Here is a 20,412-nt window from a genome sequence, read left to right as displayed (position 1 = left end):
AGCAACTCCCCCCACACACACTCCTAGCGACTCCCCCTTCCCCCCCCACACACTCCTAGCGACTCCCCCTTCCCCCCCCCACACACTCCTAGCAACTCCCCCTTCCCCCCCACACACACTCCCAGCAACTCCCCCTCCCCCCACACACCTAGCGACTCCTCCTCCCTCCCCCCCACACACCTATCGACTCCCCCTCCCTCCCCCCCACACACCTATCGACTCCCCCTCCCCCCCCACACACCTAGCGACTCCCCCTCCCTCCCCCCCACACACCTATCGACTCCCCCTCCCTCCCCCCCACACACCTATCGACTCCCCCTCCCCCCGCACACACCTATCGACTCCCCCTCCCTCCCCCCCACACACCTATCGACTCCCCCTCCCTCCCCCCCACACACCTATCGACTCCCCCTCCCTCCCCCCCACACACCTATCGACTCCCCCTCCCTCCCCCCGGCACACACCTATCGACTCCCCCTCCCTCCCCCCGCACACACCTATCGACTCCCCCTCCCTCCCCCCCACACACACCTATTGACTCCCCCTCCCTCCCCCCCCACACACTCCTATCGACTCCCCCTCCCTCCCCCCACACACACCTATCGACTCCCCCACCTCCCCCCGCACACACCTATCGACTCCCCCTCCCTCCCCCCCACACACACCTATCGACTCCCCCTCCCTCCCCCACACACACATTCCCGTCCACCCTCACCCACAGACACACACACACATTCCCGTCCGCCCTCACCCACAGACACACACACACACATTCCCATCCACCCTCACACACACACACTCCCGTCCAGCTTCACCCACAGACGCACACACACATTCCCATCCACCTTCACCCACAGACACACACAAAGGCCTGTTTCTGTGCTGTATGACTCTATGACTCTAATTCTAAAAGAATCAAGATCAATGCCATCATGAACAAATACATCTGGTAATTGGTTTATTATTGTCACATAGAGCCATACAGCACAGACACAGGCCCTTTGGCCCAACTGGTCCATGCCGACTGTGTTGTCCAGCGAGCTAGTCCCATCTGCCTGCGTTTGGCCCACAGCCCTCTAAACCTCTCTGATCCATGTATTTATCTAGATGGCTATTAAATGTTGCCAATGTGCCCGCCTCTACCATTATTTCTGGCAGCTCCTTCCAAATATGCACCACCCTCTGCGTGAAGAAGCTGCTCCTGATGTCCCTTTTAAATCTCTTGCCTCTGATCTTAAACCTATGCCCTCTTGTTTTTAGCACCCCTTCCCTGGGAAAAAGACTGTGTGCTTTCACCCTGTCTATGCCCCTCATGATCTTATATACCCCTATCAGGTCACCCCCTTAATCTCCTATGTTCCAGGGACTAAAGACCAAGTTTACACAACCTTTCCTTGTAACTCAGCGCCCCCCCCCCCCCACCCCACCACACGTCCAGGAAACATCCTGGTAAATCTCTGCTGCACTCTTTCTGGTTTAACTGTACACAATACTCCAAGTGCAGTCTCACCAATATCTTATATAAATGCAACATAACTTCCCAACTCCTATACTCAATGCCCTGACTGACGAAGGCCAGCATGCCAAATGCCTTCTTCACCACCCTGTCTACCTGTGACACAGCTTTCAACAAACTATACTTGCACTCCTAGGTCCCTCTGATCCATAACACTCCCCAGGGCCCTACCATCCACTGTATAAGTCCTACCCTGGTTTGATCTCCCAAAAAGCAATACCTCACATTTGTCTGGATTGAAAGCCATTTGCCAGTCCTCAGTCCACATAACTAAATGATCAAGATCCCCCTGTACTTTTTCATAACCATCTACATAATCAAAGACCCCACCCGCCTGGGTCATTCTCTCTTCTCTTCCATCAGGTAGAAGATACAGGACCCTGAGGGCATGTACCACCAGACTTAAGGACAGCTTCTACCCCACTGTGATAAGACTATTGAACGGTTCCCTTTTCCAATGAGATGGACTCTGACCTCACGATCTACCTTATTTGACCTTGCACCTTATTGCACTGCACTTTCTCTGTAGCTATGACACCTTACTCTGTACTTATTGTTTTTACCTGTACATTAGTGTACTCTGTACTACCTCAATGCACTCTCTACTAACCCAATGTAACTGCACTGTGTAATGAATTGACCTGTACGATCAGTATGCAAGACAAGTTTTTCACTGTACCTCAGTACAAGTGACAATAATGAACCAATATCAATACGCCATCTATTTTAGTATCATCTGCAAACTTACTAACCATGCCTTGTACATTCACATGTACCAAGATACAGTGAAGAGCTTTTGTTTGCATGCCATCCAGACGGATCATTCCATACATAAGTACATCAAGGTTGTACAGAAACAAAACGAATGCAAAACGTAGTGTTACAGTCACAGAGAAAGTGCAGTGCCACAGGGAGTTTGGTACCTTGCACCTTACTGCACTGCACTTTCTCTGTAGCTGTGACACTTTACTCTGTACTGTTATTGTGTTTACTTGTACTAACTCAATGCACTCTGTACTAACTCAATGTAACTGCACTGTGTAATGAATTGACCTGTATGATCGGTTTGCAAGACAAGTTTTTCACTGTACCTCAGTACAAGTGACAATAATAAACTAATACCAATACCAATGTGGGTTTATCCCACCAGTTGTTTCACTTACTACCTGCCACTATCCTAATCTGGCAGGGAAGTCATAGGATATGACATCGGATTCCTCCGTCTGTGACAGAGAATAGAGGTCCCATATTCGAGCCATCGGTGAACGCCTGCAATCAAGTCATCCTGACCTGCGAGGGCTGGGAAAGATGATTGACAGGAGGGGCGGGGGGGGGGGTGAGAGGCGTGATTGACAGGCTGGGCCCCGCCTCGCCTTCCTGTGGCCGTGCGCCTGCGCGTTAGATAACACGTGTCGAGGCGGCATGGCGGCGGCTGATGGCGGAGCGGAGGGTGGCGGAGGCTGGTGCTGCGTCTTCTCGCCCGGCCCGGCGCACTGCCTCGCTTCGGTGGCGGGGGATGGCCGCATCCGGGTCTGGGACACGCAGGCCGGTAGCCTGAAGCACGAGTACGTGCCTTCGTCGCACCTCAGCGCCACTTGCAGCTGCTTGTCGTGGGCTGTCCCGCGGCGCCTCCGCCAGGTGAGTGTCGGGCTTCGGCGCGGCCTAGTCAGCGACAGGCGGGGAGGGAAGAGGGAGGGGGGGAGGCCCGGGACCCCGGGGTGGGGGGGGGACATAGCAGGGGAACGGGAGGGACGCCGCGCCGCCCTTCCCGGAGCAGCGAGTGAGCAGAGCAGGCCGCGGCCTCCCCCAGCACCTCCCCGTCCCAGCCCTGCATGTGGCTTCGGGCCCCGAGTCTCCAGCTCCGTCTCCTCCCCTTCCTCGTGGTCCCTGGAAGGGTCGGGGCTGCGGGTGGCTTTCCGATCAAGACCCTGATCTAATCTTTTCAAAATGCATAGAAACAAAATCAAATGTTGGATTTCCCCGCTTTTACTTCTTCGAAAAATTCGCCCGAATGTTTAAAGTTCCGAGTTGAGTGAGTCCCCGCCGTTAGAAATCACGGTCTCGTCGTTAAAACCGGATTCAAGTCGTGGAAACGGGTTTACGGGAGTCCCGAGTGCGTAGCGGGCATTCAGACACGCCGCAGTTCTTGGATTCTTAGTCCTCTGAGTTGTTACGCAAGTGTTCAATCATCTAAACCTGTTGAATGAAGCTCATGGGTGATTTTGTTTTTTAATCATTGAACAAGATGTTGAGGGTCTGCAGTGGGATGAGTTAAAAGAGGAATTGTACTCTGTTCAAATAACACATGTAGACTATTTAATTCACGTGGCCATCAGATGCTTGCTGGGCTAGACCAAGAACTGTGGGGAGAGTTCAGTGGTAGTTAAAGTTTGTTCAAGCCAATCATGTTGCTAACACAATTTAGGGTTGGATGTGAGGCTTCTTGGCTCTTCAGTCAGATGAATGTATTCGGGTGGGGGTATAGTGCTTCTGTTTTCACACTACTTTGTGTAAAGCAAAGTTATTAGGAAAAAAATTCCAGTTCGGTTATAGTTGACTTTCAGAAATACCTGAACTGTGCTCTTCATTTCCATCTATAACTTTAGTGAGTTGAATAGCCTTAATGATGAATATAAGTATATTTAATCCTAAATTTCTAGGGTAGTCTTCATAATTTGTAATCTCTCATCATTTTTGTGACCTTTGGAGTTATCTCACAGCTATCTTAACTGTTTGCCATCTTAGACCCTTCAAAACCTGCCCACGTACTGGTTACCTCTCAACTTTCGTGCATGTGAATACCTGCTGATTTTGTAGTAAATTTTCATTATTGCCTTCAAAACTATGTTGTGGCCTTTCTCTTATTGTTCTAACCTCTTGTAACCATCTTGAGGACTGGTGCTTGAATTCTATCCCCTGCATGACCCCAACAACTCCCATACTACCATTCTGATGATGGGTTATTGAACCTAAAACATTAATTCTGCTTCTGTCTCCACAGGTGGTGACTTGTCCTGCTGAGTACTTCTGGCATGTTCTGTTTTTATTTCAGATTTCCAGTAAATTCAGTAGTTTGGTTTTGGATTACCCCACCATTGATGGATATACTTCAGCTGATTAGTTTCCATACTGTGGAACCTTCATGCATCTCTGTATATTGTCTCCTTAGACATTACTGAAGCTACATTTGACTGAACTCTCAGTTACCTAATGACTTTTCATTACATTTTAGTTTTTTGGATACTTTGTAGAGCTTTGAAATGTCTTGGGGGACATTTTGGGGTAAAGAACTGCAAAACCATAAAGGGGTTTGAGAATGATTTAGCATATTGTAACATCAGTGGTGTTAGATAAACCTGAATAGTTGTATTGGATGAATCTGGAGGTCTGAGTATTGTAATTTATTTCCTAATTTTTTCAGGATATAGCATTCGTACAGCCAAAAATGTCCATGCTGACCATTGTACTTGTCTATACTAATCCCATTTACCTGCAACTGGTCAATAGCGATTCAAGTGGTCGTCTAGATGCTTGAGAGCTCCTGTATCGATCACCTGAGACAGTGGTTCCAGATTCCAACCACTGAGGGAAAAAATTCCCCCTCAGATCCCCTCTGAACCACCTACCTCTCAGCTAGTAACTTATTCCCTTTTGTTTTGGACATTCCCAGTATGGGAACAAAATTCTTGCTATTCGCCCTATCTGCTTCTTCCCCCACCCACCCAAAATTTTGCCTACCTCTATCAGGTGACTCTTCAGCTCTGTGGAAAATAAACCCAGCTGATCTGATCTCTCCTAATTGAAATGCTCCAGTCCAGGCAACGTTGTGATGAATCTCCTCTGCAGCATAATCGCATTCCTATAGTGAGGTGACCAGAACTGCACACAATAGTCCTGGTGTAGCCTAACCAATGTTTCAAGTTGTAATGTGACATACCTGCACTTGTATTCTATGCTATGTCTGATGAAGTTGAGCATCCTAAATGTTGCCTTCCTCCCACCCCATCTGCCTGTGCTGCCACTTTTGGGGATCCATGGAGTTGGGGCCCTACCATTTCTTGTGACCTGCCCTTATTTGACCTTCTATACCAAAATATATTTTTGTAGGTAGCAGGATTAATTCCATCTGCTTTTGTTCTGGATAGTCTCGAGCTTGAGTGTTGTTGGAGCAATCCAGGGTTTGCAACAATGCTTGTCCATTGTAGATGATGGAAAGGCTTTTTGCAGTCAGCAGGTGAGTTACCTGCCAAGGGAGGCCTACCACCTGACCTGTTATGGCTGCAGTATTTGTGTGGTTGGTCCAGCTGAGTTTCTGAACCAAAGTATGTAGGTGTTGAGGATTTGGCAATGGTCATGCTATTGCGTTGTGATAGGTAGGTGATTAAAGTCTCTCTCGTTGGAGATGGTCATTGCCTGGCACTTATGTTACTTGCTACCTATCAGCCCAAGCATGCAGACTTGGACTACATGGACGACAAATTGCTATGAAACAATTTGAACATTCTGCAAACAGCCCAACTTATGATGGAAGGAAGGCTGTTGATGAAGTGGCTAAAAGTGATTGGGTCTAGAACAACCCCCTAAAGAACTCATGCAGTGATGGAGTCTGGTCTGGGTGATCTTCAGAAAATGTCACCATTTCATTTGTGTGACACATGACTAACCATTGATTTCCACCCAAATGGAAAATGGCAGTTTTATTAATGAAGGATATATGGAATTGGAGGCTTAGTAGTGTGTCAGAGATTTAGAAATAAGCAATCTCTGACAAGACCAGGCTGGGTATGAAATTGCTGACTAGGGAAGGGAGGTTGTAGTTGGGACCAAAGACAGTGGAGATCCAATGTTTAACTGCTGGAAATTGCAGCCAATTCTAAGCCTAGTTGTCAGATGAGCAATTTGACATGTTAGTGGAAGAGTTGAGAGATTACTAAAGTAACGCATCACTTGATGTGTCTTTGCTGCATTAGGTAGTGTATATATGAGGGATGAATAATTGACTTCTCATGGGACTGACTTTTTTAAATAGTTGATTATTTTGGGTGGGGGCGAAGGAAGTTGCTTGCAGCTGCCTTGAAAAGATGACTTCAAGTGTTCTTGGGTAGTTTAATCAAGGTTGTTCTTGCATCAGATATTTACTTTTTGAAGTGAGTTATTGTAATTTTTAAATTTCCCGCATGATGGGATTTTTTTTCTGCTGTCTTTAAAAAAAACATTTGATTTTGGGGAGTTGGTTTGAGTAATCTTCTTAAAAAAAACTAGTTATTTGAATACAATGAATTAGCTGAATTTGCTGAATGAGTGCCTTCAGCTGCCTGGACTATAAACTCCACCTTTAATCAGTCAATTTTTTTCTCTTTTTAAGATGGTCCTTGAAACCTAGGACCAAGATTTTGGTTGGTTGCCCTGGTAACATCTTGTAGTCTTGAAGTCATGATGTTCGAAATGTCAACTTCTGCAAAGGCTAGATGTTTAAAAGCAATATTATTGTAATCCAAATTATAGCATTACATGAAAATTTAAAAGATACTGACATTATACTTCTCAATTCTTCCCCTAAGTGGAAGTCACCCAGTTTCTTCTGGGCCTCTAGCTTAATTGAATAACTCAGTAGTCTTCTACTCCAGTGGACTCTGCAAATAGGCACATTCCAAGTGACCCTATCTTCATTGTTGAAGTATAGTGACTTTTTTAAAAAAGTAAGAGTTAATGTGGCAGTTTTTCATTTGTATAAGTTACCAAATCCCTATCTGTTAGCTCATTATGACCACTGTTCAATGGTTAATAATGTCAACTGCAGATTTTTCATTAATTGTTTGGGATCCTTTCATGGATGGACACGATTAAAACTCTGAATCAAAATGTAGTGTCACTGATATAGTGGCTGAAGCCTTATTCAAAATGTAGTGTTAACTATTAAACTAATTAACTAACTCTTAAAATTGCTGTATATTGGAATGTGCCCTCTAATACCAAATTATTTAAATTGGCAGTCCTTTAAGTTTTAAAGTGGACTTGTCGTCTTGTGATGTCACTTTCATTTCAAGGCTTTACATGGTGTTTTTAAACATGTTTTCTGTTCATTCACCTTGTGGGTTTAAGGGTTTAGATTTGTTTTAGTGCACTCATTAATACTGTGTTTTTGCATCATTCCTTGGGAATGGTTATTTCTCAAATCTTACCAATTAAATTCATTTGATATAATGTTGGGTTGTATTTTGGTTTGATGCCAGAACTGGTAGTTTTCAATAATGTGACAGGAAGTGCATCTTACCAGAGAAGCAATGGCAGCTTGATTTTGCTAAAGAATCATTTTCTAACGTGTACCATGTGATTCCTATTTACTTCCACTCTGCCCACATCCCTTCTTTCTCCACTCCCCCATCCCCATCACTGTCTCCAATGGTTTAATTAACTTTTTCTCAATCAAACAGCAGCAATCTTTAAAGCTACTCTTTTTGATCCTGTAAAGCACTTATTACTTCCAAAATTCAATTTAAAACCTTTCAATTGTGACACTTGAATTGATGACATTCTTTTTCAATTGGAAAAACCGATATTTAGAAAATTGTACAAAATAGAAGCAGGAATAGGCCATTTGCTTCTTTGAGTCTTTTGTGTTATTTGTCAAGATTTTGGTAGATCTTCTACATTAGTGCCAATTTCCTGCACTATCCGTATATTCCCGATTACCTAATAAATCTAATGAACCCTATTTTGAATGAACTTGGTAACTGAGCCTTCACAGCCTTCTGGGGTAGAGAATCCCAAAGGTTTGAAGAAATTTCTCATCTCAGTCATAAATTGCCTTATTCTGAGATAATGCCCACTGGTTGTAGGACTCCTCAGCCAGGGAGACATCCTGTCCAGGCCTGTAAGAATTTTAAGTTTCAGTGAGATCTCCTTTCCGTCTTTTAAACTCCAGAGAGTGTAGACCTAGTCTACACAGTTTGTACTTGTACAGCAGGCTTGCTATCCCTGGAACCAGTTAACCTTTGCTGCATTCCTTCTGTGGGAAGTACATCTACATCCTTGGGTAAGGAGATCAAATTGTTCACTGTACCCCTGGTGTGGTCTCACCAGGTCCTATGTAATTGAAATAAGTTGCCTTTACTTCTGTACTCTCATCCCCTCAATAGGCTGAATTCCAGTTACCTTCCTAATTGCCTGTTGCATCTTCATGTTGGCTTTCAGTAACTTGTGTACAAGAACACCCAGCTCTCTTTGAACATCAGCATTACCAACACCATTTAAAATATGCTTTTCTCTTTTGGTGCACGAAAGTGAGTACCTTCACATCTTTCCACATGTTGCATTAAGTCATGTTCTTTACCCTTTGCACAGCTTATCACTATCCCCTTGAAGTCTTGCTGCATCCATCTTCCTATTAACAATCCTGCCTAGTTTTGTATCATCATCAAATCTGGAAATCTTGCATTTCTTCTCAGAATTGTTAAATAGCTAGGGTCCAACAAATGATCCCCGTGGTATCTCACTAGTCACAGCCACCAATCTGAGTTTATTTCCTCTTGCCTTCTCTAGTAACCATTCTCAATCCTAGTCAGTTTTGATCCCCAATTCCACATCCCCTAACCTAATTAAACAACTTTGTGCCAAAGGACTTTATTAAAAGCCTCCTGAAGATCCAATGCAGTGTATCCACTGATTCCACCTTCTCCATTCTATTAATTACATCCTGTAAGGATTCTAGTAGGGGTGTATAAAATAGGTAAGGTGAATGCAGTGTTTTTCTCAAGGAAAGGGAATCAAAAACTCAAAGGCATGCTAAAGGTGAGGGGAACGATTTAAAATGGACCTGAGGAGCAACTTCTTGCAGAGGGGTGGTGTGTGTATGGAATGAGCTGCCAGAGTAAGTGGTTGAAGCAGGTACAATAACAACATTTAAAAAAAACACGTAAACAGGTACTTTGGATAGGAAAGGTTTAGAGGGATGTGGGCCGAATGTGGGCAAATTGGACTAGCTTAGATAGGCATCTTAGCATGGTTGAGTTGGGCCAAAGGGTCTGTTTCTGTGCTGTATTACTCTTGACTCTAATGATTATTAATTAGATTAATCATGTATTAGACATGATTTTCCTTTCAGAAACCCATGCTGACTGCTCAGTCTTATTGTTTTCCATTTGTTATAAATTCCAGCATTTTTCGTGCTGCTGCCATGTGCCTGACAGGGTTGTAGTTTTCTTTCTCCCTCAAGGAAACACTAGGGAGGTTCTGTTCCTTTGGTTGAGGTGCTTTCTTCCTATTTGAAGTCACAGGGTCACAAATTAAGGGAAGGTTATGAACTTCAGTTTGCTAGTGTTCAACTTACGGCTATCGTGGAGAACATCAATGAAAAATACACACTGTGTCTGCAGCTTTGCTCTGGTGTGCTTTCATCCTGTATCTTGTGGCTTCAATGAAAATAGTACAAATTGACATTTAATAGTTTGTTTGTCCAGTTGATGAATGTCTTATGTTAGCAGGATTTAAATGTTTTGGCAAGGGAAGTGAGAGAATGTGCAAAGCAAGTGCAAGTATCCAACTGAAAAGTTTTTTAAAAAAAGACATAATGTGAAGTAAAATCTGAGAGGTCATTGACCAGAAATGTTGAGACTTTCTTTCCACAGATACTGCTTGGTTTGGCCTTCCAGAATTTATTTTTATTTATATTCTATATTTGAATTAAAGAACATGTTCTGTTTGTCTTGGTCCTTTAAGTACCACCCAAAAATGGCTGACAAGCTGGTTACTATTGATTCTTTCACCAGACAGGCCACAATTAGTCAATTTTTTTTTAACCTAAGGACAAAACCTTATGAAACTGGAATGATTAGAAACAAGGTTGTGATTTTGACCTTGACGCAGACTCTGGTAAAGCAAGACAATATTCTTAACAACTAATATGATTTTTTTCCAATGGTTTTAATGATTGAGCTAAGAAATAGGACTTTTCTCTTCTCTCCAGGAGGTTCCTCAGAAGAAAAAGAGGAGATCAGAGAAAGTGGAAGCCAGTGACGAATTGGATCTATTGGCTATTGGCACAGCAGTTGGTAGCATCTTGTTATACAGTATAGTAAAAGGAGAACTACAGAGGAAGTTGGTAAGATTGCTTTTAATGTTACATTTGTGAAAGCTGTTGGGTTTCCTTAATTGTACAGAAAATACAATACAAATATCCTTCCAAATGAAAAAGCAAGGGGAACAATGTTTCTGGGCATGGATCCAGCACTGTGTTAATGGCATTTTACTCCTGTGCATTACACTGCAGTTCAAGGTAGTTATAAATGTGTATTATCTCTTGCCTGCTGGAAATGAATGTTTCTGATGTTTTCCAAAAGTTCAGTAATAAATATGCAGAAAATATTTATCAGGACTTTGCTTGGACTCGGCAGCCTGAGTTAAACAGGTTGACTAGACTAGGACTGTATTCCTTGGAATGTAAGAGGTTGAGGAGTGACCTGATAGAGGTACAGTGGCATGCAAAGGTTTGGGCACCACTGGTCAAAATTTCTGTTACTGTGAATAGCTTAGCGAGTAAAGGATGACCTGATTTCCAAAAGGCATAAAGTTTAGGATGACACATTTCTTCAATATTTTAAGCAACATTACTTTTTTAATCTTAAAATATTAAATGTGTCATCTTTAACTTTATGCCTTTTGGAAATCAGGTCATCTTTTACTTGCTAAGCTATTCACAGTAACAGAAATTTTGACCGGGGTGCCCAAACTTTTGCATGCCACTGTATATAAGATCATGAGGGGCATGGACAGGGTGAAAGCACATGGTCTCTTCCCAGGGAGGGGGTGCTAAAAACCTGAGGGCAGAGGTTTAAGGTCAGAGGCGAGAGATTTAAGAAAAGACATCAGGGGCAGCAGCTTCACGTAAAGGGTGGTGTGTACTTGGAATGAGCTGCCAGAAATAATGGTTGAGGTTGGGCACATTAGCAATGTTTAAAAGCCATCTAGATAAATACATGGATAGGAGGGGTTTAGAGGGCTATGGGCCTAATAGGGGCAGATAGGACTAACTCACTGGGCAACATGGTCAGCATGGGCGAATTGGGCTAAAGGGCCTGTTTCCATGCTGTATGACTGAAATCATCTGCCACTGTAATTATGCTCAATTTTGCTTTCAATGCAGTTTTGCAAATATCCCTGTGCAGTTTTTGCTTACTTGCCCTCAAGTCTCATCTGCACCGTTAAGAGAAACACAACTGAGCTTGAACAGTAGAAATTTGACGTTCTGCAGCTATTGTCAAAAATACCCTAGATTGGTACCAGGGATAACCTTGTAACATTTTTTCCCCCAACCAAATGAGTTGGAAACACTGCAGGATATTTTGTCACCTTAATTAGGAGATCCCAGCAGTTGACAGTACATGAGGGCAATTGGCCTAACTTGTCTAGTTCGACATAAGATTTTCGGGTTACTGTCACTTACAATTTTCAGTCTACAGTCTTGTAGCTTACAACTTTTCAAGTGTTCATCTAAATACATATCAGTTATGATGAGGACATCTGCCTCTTTTGCCCTTTCCAGATGTTCTAGCTGATTTTTTTTGTTTCATCTCCAATTTTTCTACCACTTAACCAGGGGGCATAGAGTCCAAATATAAATCTTTCTGCCAATGGAAGTGGATTACCCTTGATCTCAATTGAATCTCCCTTTGATCTTTATTTTTTTTAAAAAAAGTCTTGTCAGACTCATATAATCCTTCACCCACAGTAAATATCTGCATTTTTTTTTTAATGCTATCACATCCTTTCTGTCGTATAGAGTCACAGAGATACAGCATGGAAATGGATACTTTGGTCACTGGGTCCATGCTAACCTTTGACTACTTGTTAACACTAATCCACGTTAATCCCATTCTTCTTATTGTGCCCATATTCTCATCAACTTCCACCAGATTCTACCACTTACCTGCATACTAGGGGAAATTTATAGTGACCAATTAACCTACCAACCTGCATGTCTTATTCTTGTGGGAGGAAACCAGAGCACTGGAGGAAATGCATGCTGTCAGAAGGAGAATGTGCAAACTCCACACAGCGCCTGAGGTCAGGATTGAACTCTGGTTTCTGGTGCTGCGAGACAGTGGCTCTACTAGCTGTGCCACTGTGCTGTTGCAGAATAAATGGTGACTAGAATTTCATGCAGTACTTCAGTTGTGGCTAGATTGGTGTTTTATACATTCCAGCATGATCTTAATTATATTATCTACTTGCACTTCTACCAAGAACCTATGGATTTGCACACTAAAATCAACCTATATTTTGTATAGTATGCTACTTTGTATTCCCTGCCTTCACAAATACATAGCCTGCAATTCTCTGGATTTAATTTTTGTGCCCATCTAACCAGTCTGTTATTTTCTTGGAACTCTTTCAAACTCTTCACCCTGCCATTTGATCTTTGCTTGCTTGCTCCCCTGTCCTTTTGACCTTGGCACACTCATTTGCTCCCCTGCCTTTCGATCTTATTCAAACTCCTCATTCCCCTTTCACATTTGTGCCTTTCCTGAAACCCCTGCCAAGGTAGCATGGGGTTGGTCAAATTGAGTTATTTTGGGTATTATTATTAATTGCGTTAATCAATACTGCCGTGCAGTTATTGAGAGCCTATATCTTGTCAACCAGAGTAATTGTCTTTACTGCCTCTGCTGTAGAAATGCTAACCACTTAGATCCAAGATCATACAAGACCATTCACTCCTTTGAGTCTATTAAGGCAAGAGCAGTGGTGCTGTTCATTTCCCCTATCTTTACCCTGTAGTCCTGTAATTTATTTTCAGATTTATATCCCTGTTGAAATGCCGTTTAAACTTGCCTCCTACATCCTGTCAGGCAGTGCATTTTAAGATACTTTTTTTAAAGTTATCCACTCTTGGTTAATTTGCCAGACACCTTAGTTTTGTCTTCTGGCTTTTGATCCTTCCACCAATAGGAATGGTCTCCCTCATTATCTACTCTCATCATTTTGAATGCCTCTTTTGCTCCCCCTCTGCCTTTGGTTAAGAGAATAATACCAGCTTCTAGACCCTTTACCCATATCCCTCCTGCCTGGAATCTTGCGCTCACTCAAGTTGGGTGACTAGAAATGAACACAATACACCAGTGTTTTGAAATGATTAATCGAGCTATTTTTTTTTGTAATGTGCTTTTTTAAAGTCAAGAAACCCAGGCACTTTTTAACTATCTATGCTTCCAAATGTGATAAGACTATTGCATGGTTCCTTTATATGATGAGATGGACTCTGACCTCATGATGCACCTTATTGCACTGCACACTTTCTGTAGCTGTGACACTTTACTCTGTACTGTCATTGTTTTTACCTGTACTACCTCAATGCAGTCTGTACTAACCCAATGTAACTGCACTGTATAATGAATTGATCTGTACGATTGATATGCAAGACAAGTTTTTCACTGTACCTCGGTACAAGTGACAATAATATACCAATACCAAAATGAATGGATTAATGCATATAACAAATCCAAGTCTCTGTCCCTGCATACCTATAAGATTCATACTCTTTATCTTAGCTTCTTCGTTCTTCCTACCATGATGAACCATTTAATAGTTCTGTATGTTAAATTTGATCCATCAAGTGCCCACCATTTCTACCAGCCCATCTATGTCTTCTACTGATTATTTGCAAGTTTTACCACTTTGAGATTCTCCCCATGTTATCTCTAAATGTTGAATTCTCTCTCTCATTGGTAGGAGACTCATGAAAAACATATCTGAACTTAAACTTTAGTCTGCTTTTTATACTTTCAGAGTGATGGACATGACAGTAAAGTAAACTGTGTACGGTGGCATCAAGAAAATGATTGTCTCTACAGCTGCTCAGATGACAAGCATATAGTGGAATGGAGTGTGCCGACAGGAAGAGTGAAATGGTCAGTGTGGTGTTGCTTTTTCTGATGTATTCTCTCCCCTCTTCTGTTCATATCATCTTTTGTTCATCTTTTCCTTCCCAATTGATCTTTACTTCTCTATTTAGTTCAGTAGGTCTAGGACGGTACAATCATTAGTCACTGTAGGGAGTCTGACATCTGTTGGTTGCTCTGCTGCATTGTGTTTGTAGCATTTCCACAAAGTAGGGTTTTTGCTGCCACAGTGGTTGAAAGAGAATTGTTGTACAACATGAGAATGCTCAGACTACTGAATGCTCTGTTAATAGTGTCATACTTGCAAAGTCTGCTGGGCCACATGCTTTGACACATTTAATCTACACAGAATCCATCAAATACTTAAATGTACCCCTCTTCCCTTCTGTTTAGCTTCTATTCCTGTGGTAAAATGCACTAATAACCCAAAAATCATTGTAATGAAGGAGAGTAGACTTCTGTGACATTGATTTCATGGTTGTATTATTATTATTTTTAAATCTGATGTGATAAACTTACCAGAATGAAGAATTTTGGTGTATTTGACCTAAGGTGTAAGAAATAGTGGACTAGCTGTTCTATTTCCATTGAGGACAATGGGGGTTAGAAATTTCTTCCATCACTTGAGCTTAGCGTGGATGCATGTTTTGAACCTTTTTGTTGACTATAATGGAACTAAATTTTAGAAATGGGATAAAATGCATATCTACTGTAATGTGTATGCATTTTATTCTACAGACTAGTTTCTATCTGACTGACTCCTCAATGGTCTTCAAAAATGCCATCTGATAGTTGGTGCTGAATTGGTTGCTGGGTAGTAACCCAGAATTTCATTCAGTTTTCTGCCCCTTCATTGTAACTTAGACAAGTTTTGATGTCACTACAATTTCATTGATATAGAGTTATAGATCGATTCAACATGGAGGCAGACTCCTTGGCTCAACGAGATCACATGAGCAATCGAGCCCCTGTTTACATTAATCCTTCATTAGTCCCATTTTATTCTCCCCACATTTCCATCAACTCCCAGATTCTACTACTCGCCTGTACACTAGAGGCAATCTACAGTGCCCAGTTAACCTGCCAACACGCACTTTGGGATGTAGGAGAAAACTAGAGCACTCAGAATCCCACTCAGACACGGAGAACGTGGAAACTCCACTTGACAGCACTGGAGGTCAGGATTGAACCTGGGTCACTTGAATTGAGGCAGCAGCTGTGCCAACTGTGTTGCCTGCAGATCAACTGACTGTGCTGTTTAAGAATTGATTCTAGAACCACTTTGGCTCTGTTTCATTTACACACACATCGTTTAAACAAATTTTGATGCTGTCTAGTTGTATACTCTTTGTATTCTTTTTGCTGAAGTGGTGGTAGAAATCAATGTGTGATAGAATTTTGAACTCAAAGGGTGGATCTGAGTGTGGCAGTGGGTTGGAGGGTTGGTTGGGGGTTTGAAGCATTGTCACTATTGTGATGCAGCATGTAATCTGTGCTTGACAATTTGTCAAGTAACATAATTATGTTACTTGAGGGAGATTGTAGCTGCGACACTTTGTACTGTTATTGTCTTTACCTGTACTGCATCAATGCACTCTGTACTAACTCAGTGTAACTGCACTGTGTAATGAATTGACCTGTACGATTGGTTTGTAAGACAAGCTTTTCACTGTACCTCGGTACAAGTGACAATAATAAACCAATACCAATACAGACTTTTTTGATAAGGTTGATAAATATTTGGGATCATGTGGGCGATGTCTCCTGATATCTGACCTCATCAGATTTTTTTTGTATGCTTATGGAGAAATCAGGTACTCTGTAGGTACTTAACAGGAAGGCACTTAGTCTTTCTGAATTGGTACTTCGCTAGGAGACCATTTTAATCAAATTGATAGCTGTATACAAATATCTGGGTTAAGTTTACGCTATTATGTTGATCTAGTTTTGCATTTATTCTGGTGTCAGGAATAATGTCTATTGTAAAGGTTGGGTGCTGTGGTTGAATGTTACTCATTTGTGACCTTTAAAAAAAAGGAATGAAAATAACCTGAAATACATAAATTGTCACTGTGGAACCCACATGAATGGCATCCTTGTGGCATCTGACAACTTTATTAGTTGAAAAAGCTGGTAACAGTAGTAGTGTTCATAACACCTATAGAAACAAAACTTGGGTTTACTGATGTGTTAAAGAGAAGGAATCTGCCATCTGACTGTGATCCAGGCACACACCAGTGTTGTTAACTCTTAATTGCCCTCTTAAATGGCCTATTAAGTTAGCAGTTCAAGAGCAATTGGGAACTGACTGGCTTTCCATCCCAAATGACCTCTTGGTAAGAAACTTGAATGTATTATTGCTGGGCCATAAAATAGCTCAGTGTCTGTTCGGTAAAAGGTTGCAAAATTACAGAATGACAAAAGTTGAGTGGTTGAACAAGTGAGTTACATGTTTATTTAATTTGGCAAATGCTTATAGTTTTAATAAAGGCACAAGAGAGACTGCAGATGCTAGAAATCTGGAGCAATGAACACAAAATGCTGGAGGAACTCAGCAGGTCAGGCAGCATCTATGGAGGGAAATAAACAGTCGACGTTTCGGGTTGAGACCCTTCATCAGTCCTGAGTTCCTCCAGCATTTCGTTAGTTTTAAAGGATGTTTATTTGGGTTGGAAGTTATTAAACTGTTTACCAAATTCCCCTTTGACTTGTTAAAACCTGAGTAAAATCCTAGCTCTATAGGAATAGATTTTGGGTATCGATCTTATTACAGATCCTTAAACAATTCTTGTTTGCCCAATATTCCATTTTGAAGACTTCCCAAAATTTATTGAAAATGGAACATCTTACTGACCATTGAATTCTTGAAAGGTTATTTGTTGGAACTCCATAAAAGAGCACAGGCGATTGTAACTAAAGTTAATGCTACTTCCAACATTTCAGTCTTTGGCTATTCTTGTGTACCTGTGCATTACTTTAATACTCAATGCACACACTATGCAATTTCCCTTGCTTTGTCACAGCTCTCGCCATGAAAAAATATTTTCTTTCAGACACAAAATGAATAACACTGTTAGCTATATTAAATGTTTTCTGTCTGCTTTTCTTGGTAATTTAGTCTGTTGCCTCCTAACTAATATTCTTCCAAGTTGGATGTAAAACTGGGTACTCCGATGTCCAATTTCCACGTGATAATAAATGGAATAAAACTAACATTCTGTAGTGACTCACCGTCCAAGCTCGGCGGTCAGGTTGTGCGTCGGAGTGGCGAGGCCCAAGGTGGTGTTAGGCCTTTGTCTTCCCCAAACGGGGAGAACCCACGTGTGGGAAAAGTTTGAGGTAGCGCATACGTCATTTTCGGTGGGTGGGAACTGTTCCTCTTAAAAGGCCCGCGCAAGGCAGGAAAATCAATTTTTGTTCTGCAGCCCACTGACTAGTGTCTTGCTTTCACATTGCGGTAGCAGCAGCTACAATCCCAATAACATTCCGGGGTAATATTACACTGTGTGGCAGTGCCTCATTCTGTTTAGGTGGATAAATTTATTTGAACAGTACTAAATTCACATTTTAAAACTGAAGAAAATGTGGGTGGAATTGTGTGAAGTGCTCATTTCTATGAAGTCATTTTTTTTTGCCCCAGAGCTATTTGCAGCTTTTGATCATACTTGGAGAAGTTTCAGGTGTGTTAGGTTATTCAGTAATGACTATCCCAATCAAAACTGACCAAATACAAGTCCCATCTTTCTGCTGGATTCTGTAACTGAATCCTGTTTAAAATCAGATGTTTTATTACAGCATAGCTAAGATTTTGGCTCTTTGGCGCTCTATTGTTGCTGACTGATTTCTCTTTGGTTATGCAGTCCTGTGTGGCTGTAGACTCTCGGGAGGTCAATTGCTCTCTCTGGCTCCCCCCAGAAATTGGAGCTTGCAGGCTTTTATTTTAATCTAGTCGAGAGGTTAACAGTTTCCAGGGGAGAGGTGTAAACCACCCCCAGAAGTAAATCAAATGAATGGATCCGCAGTATACCTGACTGCACCAACTGGCAAGTGTTCTCTTGTTCTCAAATATTCTCTCAACCTTCAGTGAAGTAACCCACTAGCTGTGGGGTGAAGGGGGGGGGCAGAAGGGGAAATGTTGGGGGAGGAACTTTGGTTTTACAGTATTGGTTGTGCATTACAAAGTAGTTTGGGAGTAAAATAGATGCTCCACTAACTGGATGTGTTTTGACCCCTCTTAAATCTGTTGAATGCTTGCCATTAATGAAGGCATTTTCTCATTTCCATTTACAATAGACAAGACTAAGTGCATATTTTGTGCCGCAGAGGTCTAAACGATTAAAAACGGAGGACTAGACTTGATGGGTTTATAAATTAGTTACTGCAGGCCCATGCCAGTTTATATTTTGAATAGCGTACTGATTTTGTCCCTTTTTTTTGAAGTGTAAAATGTTGCTGAGAATTTGGCCATTATTTTGGCATGTTTTGAGTGTGTTTACTTAGTGGGCATTATCTGTGTATATCATTTAACGGGTGTCCTTGCTGTTTGAACAATGTTTTGACTGTCGGATGGTAGCTTTGCTAGGATCCTACCTCATTACAATTTTCACATTGGTATGAAAGAACAAGTGAGTTGCACCACATTAGAGAGGCTCCTCTACCACTTCAGGCTTTCTCCAACAGTGTTGGTTATAGAGTTTGGTTTTGATATATTTGAGCAGGAAGATGAGCCAATAATTGCTGGAAGATTTTAATTAAAAGGCAGTGCTCTTTTGAGATTGTTGTTTTGAATGAGCCCAGCACTGGCTTTTCATTTGTGATAAGACCTTGTTGTGTACACTTCACATTGTTAAGAAGAAATCAAATTTAGATTAACAATAAGTAGGCGCTAGTTTGGTATTCAACTTTGTGGCATTTGTCTGTGAAGTTTATGCTGGTGGGTTTTCTGTTTTGATCTTGAATTGAATTCAATACTGACTTTTTTAAATTGGGCTACATTTTACCCTTGACACCAAAGGAGGTTTCCAGAAGGTCTTGCTGTGATGATGTCTTATGGTTTCGCTGTATTGCTGATGAATATGACGATACCTCCTTGGCTGTCTGAGCAAGCTGACTAACTCCTAGACTTTGGTGTTGAGTAATCACTCAGATTTAACTTTAAACAGAAGGATACTTGGAACTGCATGTGAACTGATGACTATTGTCCTTGTTTGTATGTGTCCAAAATATACCTGTCTTCATATTGTCCGAGTACTGAATGGTCTCTTGCACCTGTTATGTTCACCCTTGCTCCTGCATACCAAAACATTAAGATATTACTTATTGTTACATTGGTGAGATGACTGTACAATGAAAAGACTTTTTCTTACAGCCCATTATGATTCTTCAACCAAGTGGGCGCCAGTTTACTGCCCTAAAACCAACACACATGCAATGATGAGCTTTTCCTTATCTAGAGTGCTGGCCTGTTGCTACCATCTTTTGAAGTTTTTCAAAAGAACCTTAATCTTCAGGGGTGTATGGTGAGGGGAAAGCTGTTTGAAGGAAGAATTAGAATGGCTTTCAGGGAATTTAACTGGCTGTTTTTACAAGGCTTCCAAAGTATGAAATGATAAACCTTGGTTTTCTTGATACTGAGTCGCTCTAAGTTGGGGTGATGGGAATGTTGGTTTTGGACCAATATTTCAGTGTAATTTTAGGAAGTACCTAGTCCAAGGACGGAACAAGGAAAATGTTTATGGACAAATTCTCTCGGGCAGAGGAGGTGCTGAGTGCACTAAACAGAGCATTTGAAAAATCCGGCATGTAGAATCTGTATTGAGTTTAAGAGCTGTGAAGTGATGATGCAGCTTTACAAAACTCTAGTTAGACCACACTTAGAGTACTGTGTTCAGTTTTGGTCGCTGCATTATAGGAAGGATGTGGAGGCGTTGGAGAGGGTGCGAAGGAGATTTACCAGGATGCTGCCTGGATTAGAGCGTATGGAATATGAGGAGAGGCTTA

At 41.9% G+C, this 20,412-nt stretch overlaps 1 protein-coding gene and 1 non-coding gene across 2 annotated transcripts in view; both read left to right on the top strand.

Moving 5' to 3' along the window:
- Window positions 1-2,909: 2,909 nt before the first annotated feature.
- Window positions 2,910-20,412, top strand: part of wdr43 (WD repeat domain 43) — a 43,259-nt gene continuing 25,756 nt past the window's right edge. Inside the window, exons 1-3 of the mRNA XM_052024608.1 lie at window positions 2,910-3,154; window positions 10,482-10,616; window positions 14,300-14,421. Coding sequence (XP_051880568.1) covers window positions 2,939-3,154; window positions 10,482-10,616; window positions 14,300-14,421 — 473 coding nt within the window. The 5' untranslated portion in view covers window positions 2,910-2,938. The remainder of the gene's footprint in view (window positions 3,155-10,481; window positions 10,617-14,299; window positions 14,422-20,412) is intronic.
- On the top strand, window positions 19,444-19,517 carry LOC127575578 (small nucleolar RNA SNORD53/SNORD92). Its single transcript, XR_007957102.1, has one exon. It is a non-coding gene; the product is annotated as a small nucleolar RNA SNORD53/SNORD92 (small nucleolar RNA).

Source organism: Pristis pectinata, chromosome 10 (genome assembly GCF_009764475.1).
Source record: "Pristis pectinata isolate sPriPec2 chromosome 10, sPriPec2.1.pri, whole genome shotgun sequence".
Lineage (NCBI taxonomy): Eukaryota > Metazoa > Chordata > Chondrichthyes > Rhinopristiformes > Pristidae > Pristis > Pristis pectinata.
Note: the sequence above shows the minus strand (reverse complement) of the source record. Positions and strands in the feature narration are given on the sequence as shown.